General features: G+C 36.4%; 1 protein-coding gene across 1 annotated transcript in view; it reads right to left on the bottom strand.

Moving 5' to 3' along the window:
* Nucleotides 1–611: 611 nt before the first annotated feature.
* SPATA18 (spermatogenesis associated 18) overlaps nucleotides 612–7,786 on the bottom strand; it is a 34,114-nt gene continuing 26,939 nt past the window's right edge. The window contains 7 exon segments of the mRNA XM_077136853.1: nucleotides 612–1,418; nucleotides 1,711–1,756; nucleotides 4,462–4,545; nucleotides 6,267–6,310; nucleotides 6,313–6,354; nucleotides 6,357–6,387; nucleotide 7,589. Coding sequence (XP_076992968.1) covers nucleotides 1,411–1,418; nucleotides 1,711–1,756; nucleotides 4,462–4,545; nucleotides 6,267–6,310; nucleotides 6,313–6,354; nucleotides 6,357–6,387; nucleotide 7,589 — 256 coding nt within the window. The 3' untranslated portion in view covers nucleotides 612–1,410.

Here is a 7,786-nt window from a genome sequence, read left to right as displayed (position 1 = left end):
CAGAGACTTGGGTTCGGTTCCTGGAGCCTGCCCAAGCCAAAAAAAAATGCACAAAGGGGAAAAATTAACCTCAGGCTTCAGAATGAGTTTGGTGATCATTAAACCAAGGGGCTGGGACTGAGGAAATCTCTCCCCTCTCTCTGACCGCTGCCAGCACAAGGGAGGAAAGACCATTTACATTTTTCTTTCTTACCTGAAAAGCATCAGGTGCTGATTTTGGCACTGAGCTTAGGCAAACTAAGCTGTGGCCAATTCAAGATTTTCTCTAAAAGGAGAATGGACAAAACAGTCATTTGTGAGGCTGTGTGTAAGGCTGGCTTTAAAGTGAAGTGGGGCAGTAAGAATACTAATTGTCTCAAGAAAACAACATTCCCTGCCGCAGGAACCATCAATGAGCACTGAAAAAATAAAATAAAAAAAGAAGAAAACAACATTCCATCATCTTGAACTTTAATGTTCAACTCTTCACAGTGAATAAATCAAGGGATATACCTACCCTTTAAAATCAGTAAATGGTGCCCCTCGTTTTAGGCCTTGAGTTTAGCTATTTTAGCCAGATGGAATTCTAGAAAGTCTGAATTTGTAAACAACAAGGTAGAGAAAGTAAAGGGTATTTTCCAGGTAGGTTTTATATTTAGCACATTCATCAAAACAGTATGAAACATTCCCAGAAGATAAGCACATGGGTAATTAACATTGATCCCAAAACCAGCTTTTACACAAATAACACTCTGCATTTATGAAGCAAGAGAATTTTCTCAACTATTTGGCTTCAAGATACATTAAGCACTTAACTAAATCAGACTAGTACTCTGAAAGTAGGAACAAAGAAGCAAGCCATATTTTGTTAAATTGTCATCTTTCTCCATCTAGCCTTAAATCACTGCTACTGATGCAAGTTACCCAGCCTGACATGAGAGTAAACTTTCATCTCAAAAGAAACTTAAAGCACCCAGTCTTGTTTCAAGTTAAAGCTAATGCCAACATCTATAACATTTATGATCAATCTGTGAACTAAAATGACTCCTCTTATCTTCTGGACACAGCATGGTAAAGATTTTCCACTTTTATCTGAAAGGTTTGCTGTAAAACAGCCTAGTATTTCAGGATGGAAATCCTGAACCTGTGTAATGGACTTAGCTTCAAATGAATATGATCCTAAACACCTAGGCAATAGTTTTTATCAAATTAATGGAATTTGTATCTATAAAATAAAATAAAATGCACTGTGGCTAAAGTTACAAACGTGCTAAATCAAAACATTTAACTCTCTGTGTGGAGAGAAACACAGAATTGCCTTTTCACATTATCTTAAGTGAGGTTGGAGGCACAGACAGAGCAGGCAGACGGAGGCACTAGGAAAATTGGCTGTTGCAGATGTTCTGTGGCAAAGGAACATGTCTGGTTGTTTTAAAACCCTAGAGAGAGAAAAAAATAAACAGTTCATCATTACGGACACTTTTCTGGAATTGATTTTGGAAGGACCTAAATGAAATAAAAGGGGTTAATCTAGGTTTGCAGTAATAAAACCTATTGGAGGTTCCTTTTGTGTAATTTATGGGACTTAGCAGATCACTGGGAAATAAAAGCTTAAAGGAGGGAAAAGATGCTCCCAAGGAAGCAAATCGTTCATTTTGCCACACAATGCCAGGTACTAAGGAGAGTATTTAAAAAGCAGAAAATGTGCGCCATCTAAACTATCCCACTTACTTGGCAATCCACATCTTATTGGAGAAGGGCTGCGACTTCGAGATATCTGAAAAATATAAAAGTGTAACCTGAATTACATGGTAGATGGAGCTCAAAGGATGAATCCTTCTGACATGGGTTTTTTCCCTAATCCCAGCTAGATAGTTTCTCTCAGGCATTTAAAAACTATTGGTTTTTTACCCCAGTCAGGTAAACCATTATGATTCCCTTCATAATTCCTGAAGTAAAACAGGTACCCAATTTGGTTTATATTATATTATTAATTAATATTTAGATTCAGGAGCCTAAGAAGTCAGTGCTTTCCATGAAACAAGAATTAAATTGATTATTAGAATAACAAAAACTAAAGTTATAAAATACTCCCTGGAACATCCTTTAAATAAATTACCTCATGTGTTTGAAATGCTGCCCTATTAAAGAGGGTCACTGTGCTGCCAGAGGAAAATCATTTTTCAATTCCCACCTTGTTTCACTAAGCAAAAGACACTACCCTGTAACTACAAGTCTGTTATGGCTCAGAAATAACTGACCTCAAGCATAATTCTTGCTCTGAGCTTTCAAACACTTTAGATAACAGATGCATACAAAGATGGAAGCTCTTCTGGCCGAATTACAATGTCAAATAAGTAAAATAACAGATTAACCAAAACTATCTGTATTGACGTGGGTTGTATACCCAGTCTGTTATAAGGAGGGCATGGCGGAAAGAGGCAGAAAGTTGAAATTGGTTTCACCATTGAGAATATACCTTATTCTACTGTAAATTATTTGTTTTCCCTGAGCACAAAGTGGAGGAGAGAGGTGAATACACGTTCCTCCTCAAATATGTACAGGAATTTATATCAGAGGAGCATTGCCACGGATAAGCATTCCAAGGAGTTGAGTGTTAAAACGTTCCATGGATGTAAGCACAATAGGTGTCTAATATTGCTCATTCTTCTGATATTCCATTTTCTCCTCTACTGGGAGAACTGTGATTCTCCAGTATAAAATTCTCAAGGGGAGAACTGTGATTCTCCAGTATAAAATTCTCAAGGTTTCCTTTTTATTTGTCATTCCACTAAAGGTACTATGCTTTTGCTTTTTTTTTTATCTACTGTAAATAAGTTACTTCTTGAATGAGTTAATATAATTTGAATAACTAAGTTATATTTTAAACTCTAAGAGTTTGTAAAGAGTTTCAGTTTGGGGTGATGAAAAAGTTTTGATAATGGGTGGTAATGGTAGCACAATATTGAGAATAGAATTGGTATCACTGAATTGTGCACATATAAGTGGTTAAAACGGAAAATTTTATTATGCATATATATTACCAATATAAAAATTAATTTTTAAAACATCTACAAGCATGAAAGGACTGTGTCAGATACCTACTGTTTCCCAACATGCTTTTATTTTCACTTTCCTATATTTCTCAGGCATTCCTTCACCCAATTTCCCTTCCCATTAAAAAACCACCCATTATAAAGAACAGCTCAATCAACTCTCTCATGCACCAAATCCAGAAGTTATCATCTCTCTGATAGCTCTAACTCTCTCTGCTTTTTATGGACTGTATCATCTAACATACAGCTAATTCAGTTAAATCATATTAATCTTCTTATATTGAAACCCATTCAGGGAAGGGATCATGTTTTAGTCATTATTTAATCCCCCATATGTAGCATCCATCGTAGCCAGAAAGAATGCCTAAGGGGCATGCTGGAGTACAATGCTCCATCTAATAGAGTTCAGTTTAGATACTCACTAAATGCTCTGTGTTGGAGTTCAGTTTAGCTGCTCCCTACACTCAGTGGAAAGGTGGGTTACTAACTGCAGAGTTTTTTCTTTGTTTCCATTTTGTTTTGCTGAGGGTGGTTTGCAAGTTTAAGGGTAGTATTGTATTGCTAGAATCAATTTCAGAGATGTGGAACACTGCAAGTTGGTGGTTCTCCTTCCTTACCACATTCCCTCTTTTCTATAATGAGGTTGAAGAAATATTCAAAGAATATTGATTTGAAGAAACAACAAATTGTTAGCCTCTCTGGCATCCACATGTCTTTGTCCCCCCTGCATTCAAAAAGCTTGACTGGGCGGGCCACAGTGGCTCAGCAAGCAAGAATGCTTGCCTGCCATGCCAGAGGACCTGGTTCAATTCCCAGTGCCTGTCCATGTTAAAAAAAAAAAAGTCCTTGACTAAGTATTTGTTATAAATGAATAATGGGTCATAATAATGCTTTTAGAAATGTTATCTCCATAGTTTTTGGTTTTCCCTGTTTTTGCTGCGTGTTTTTTTTTTCTTTGACATAAGTATTAAAGCTAATGAGGAACGAGACTTATCTTATTATTCCTGTTTCGAAGTTGGGGAAAATTGACATCTGCAAGCTCTTTATTAAGTATAAAAATCTAGACCATTTGAGTGATTTCTCCCAAACTCATGCAATAAATACTAGAAGAACTAGTGCTGGTTCAGTTGGCCAAAGCGTCCCCTTCTCTATTCAGAATCTGATCTCTAAGGTCTATTTTCATTCAAAGATAAACACAAAACTATGAATTAGTAAGGTCTGTCATTTTTGAACTAATTAGAAGAAAAAAGCAATCTACTTCTTTCTTTCTAAAACGATAAATTTCTCAAGCACTTAAAAAACTCAATCCAGGATTATTGTACTGCAACAAATTCACTTTCTACTTCTTTATAGACAATTATTGAAACAAAGAAAGTGTCTACCATAGGACGACTTTGTGTAATAAATGACTAGACAAATAACGTACCGTGCTTAAACCAATGCGACTACGCGGACAAACGGGACTTAAACTCCTGCTTCTACATCGACTTACAGATCGCACCGAATTCCACTAAACAAAAGAGAGCAAGAGAATAGTCAGTAAGTAGTGCAAGCTTGCATGGCTTAAAACAAGGTGCCTATCCCCTATAATGAGGGGTTTTTGTGATATGATTGGGCGTGCCCATTACCGGTCATTAGCATGAGGTATCCTCCTTTGATTTCCTACAGCTGCACAAGATTTGACAATAACTTTAGGGTATTTCTCAGATAAAATCCCATTACAGTGAACTCTGGAACAAACAAATTCTTAGTGCTAGTAGAATTTTGATTTGAAGATTAACGTGTTAGAAATTACATTCTTCAATAAAAACATTTTAAAAAAAAAATACATCTGGGTTGGCAAGAGCTGAGAATGTAAACCTAGGAGGACAAAGATTTGTGTATGTTTTGTTCCTTGCTGAATCCAGCCCCTAATAAGCCCATAGTCATAAATAATTATTGAATAAATCAAAAGCATTGACTGAATGAATGAATTACCACTGCTTCCCATCTACTCTTAACTTAATTAGTAAGTGAGAATGTAACTACATATATTCACTATAAGGAGATTTTACTAGTAAAATCCTTCTTGTAAATTTCCCTTCATTCACACCTTTGCTTTTTTAAGTCTATAAGTGTTATAGACTTTTAGGGTTTTGTCATTTTGCTCTAGGAGTTTAAGCTTGGGCAAATGTTGGTGGAGTGCTTGATGAGAAAGAAGAAGAAGTTTAAAAGGCAATTGCTGTTTGATGCTAGAGCATAAGAACAGCAACTCCCCCCTCCTTCCAAACTCAACTGCAGTTACTGCAGTGAGTCTCAATAGGAGTTTTTAAACAGAGAGTGATTATTGTAGAGCAAGAAGTATGTTTTATTAGGTCATTCATTGTAGACCATGTGTGGTTGTCAGATACCATTTAATGAAGATAGTATCACTGTAATTGGATTTTTAAGATACAAAAACCTTTTAAGTTCTTTTTAAAAAATTACTCCTCTTCTCCACAATATGTGCAGAAAACAGTTCAGACTACTCAGTGGCAGGTTTGCCTCATCTAAGGGGCTTCACTTCAAAGTTACTCAGTCTTTCTAGGAAGGGTTGGATTGAAAACTACATAATGTGAAGGAAACAGATATAGCAAGCACCTGACCATCAGTTCCAACACTCAATCCCCAATCCAACACAAACACACATAAACTCCATTTTGAAGCTTCCCAGCCACTGAATCTAAATGTGTTCAAAACATTCTACAATCCATGTGTATAGGAAGTCACCTTCCAAAACTGATTGGCTCCTCTCTTTCTCCACCTCCTCTGCCTTCTTTTTCTATCCCTCTTCCCACACATACAAAGGAGAGAAAAACAGGACCACTCATGTTTCCAAAACGGAAAACTGTCAATAAAAATTTGCACCTCGTGAAAGCTGATTATTTTTAAACTTAGAATTCAAAGGTGAGTTCAAGGACTTTGCCCTTATAATATTGCAAGCTTTCTAAAATGGAGAAGAAAATATTACTATTTTCATTTTATAAATGAAGAAACGACAAAAAAAAAATCACTGCCAGGAATTATAAAGAATCGTGAAAGAACCAAGAGAAGAATCAGTTCTTTCCCAGCCAGCCCTGTATCCACACTTCCTCCCCTTTGTATGAGATGATATTAACGACTCTTTATGAAATTCTTTTATAGAATCTTGGGTTTATAAATGTTCTCGAACTTGTGAAGAAACACTTGGGATGAATTTTCACTATCAGGCACCGGAAAAAGCCCTCTCTTGGTGACAGCTTCGCCTTTCATAATGAGCAGTCATTCTCCATGAGAGCAGGCCACACGTGATAGAGGACAAGGGAGCAGTGAAGTCAGAGTAGCTGCGGCGGTACTGTTTAAACATACAAAAGAACAAGAGGAGTTAAGCAATCTCATGTGGCATCACTGAGGGAAAAAAAATAAGTGTACATTTTTCATATTTGATTAGATAAATATGGATCTGATTCTGTATTAAAGAGATGGCTGTGAATGTTAGGAAAGGAACCCATGACAACTAAAACCAACATGAACTCACTAGAACAGTCCTGCCAGACTAATCTTGTTCTTCTCTTTTAAGGTCAAAAGATTTTCAGTGGAATCAGGGAATGCTAGAGACACAGACTCTGACGTGCTATAAGATTTTCTCTGAGATTCTTGTGATATCATTGTGGGGTGGATGATAATTAATTGGGTGGATTGGTAACTGGTTAGATGACCATATTCAAAGGGAGAGGGCAGTCTGTATCAATGAGAACCTGAATAAAGGTACTCGGTCAAACATTTTATCGATGGCTTATATGAAATTAAAAACAAATATGCTGAAAGGCAGGGGCTGCATCATTTAAAAAAAAAAAGATGCAGCATCAAAAGTAGGCTAGGACAATAAACTGGATCTAAAAAGATAAAATGCAGTGTGGATATATATGAGGTCATACAATTGAATTTAAAACTCAATTTAATCAAACAAATAGAGGTGCTATATTATGGTTTAGTTGCATAGGTGAAAATATAACAGGTTTTAAACTCAAAAGTGTTATAAGTCTGAAAAGTAGAAATTAAAAACTACTACTACAAATTAGCTGAATTAGTAGCTAGACAATAAGAATAAAAAGAGGCTCATCTCTGTAGGTTGATTAGTTCAAACCAAGGGCCTACATTTATTTCTTGCACCTTCTGAAGATATTCAAAAAAGCATGACAAATAGGACAAGGAAATTGGTTCATTTATCAAGAAGTCTCAAATCCCCCTTCGTATGAAAATAAATGAAAACAGAGGCATGAGGCCAGAAGAAGGAGGATCTGAGTAACTCCTTCAAAGTGTGCAGGGTAGGGTTAAAAAGGGATTAAACTTGCTCTGTAAAGTCCGGAAGTAGAATCAAGAATAAGATTCAATTTCAGCTCCACATCCATCCAGGATTACAGGCCACAGAATGCCCAAGAGGCAGCAAGTTCCCTCTGCAAAGGCATTTAAGCCTAGGTCCCTTCCTGCTGTGAAATATTCACCCATTTTAGTGTTTTAATGGGTGAATATTACTGAGTGTGTACTTTAAAAACTCTAAAAGAAAAAGGATAAAGGAAAAAAGATGAAAATATCATATTGTATAAAGGAATCAAAAAAGACCCAACTGAGTGTAATGTTCTAATACTCAGCTCTTCCAAGGATGGACAGATGTTGGAAGCAGTGATCTGAAAGAAACTAGAAACAGGGTAATGACACAGAAAGATGACATGTTAGATGGTATCTGGAAACAC

Source organism: Tamandua tetradactyla, chromosome 19 (genome assembly GCF_023851605.1).
Source record: "Tamandua tetradactyla isolate mTamTet1 chromosome 19, mTamTet1.pri, whole genome shotgun sequence".
In the NCBI taxonomy this organism is placed as follows: Eukaryota; Metazoa; Chordata; class Mammalia; order Pilosa; family Myrmecophagidae; genus Tamandua; species Tamandua tetradactyla.
The sequence above is the reverse complement of the archived record's forward strand: the minus strand, read 5'-3'. Positions and strand labels throughout refer to the sequence as shown.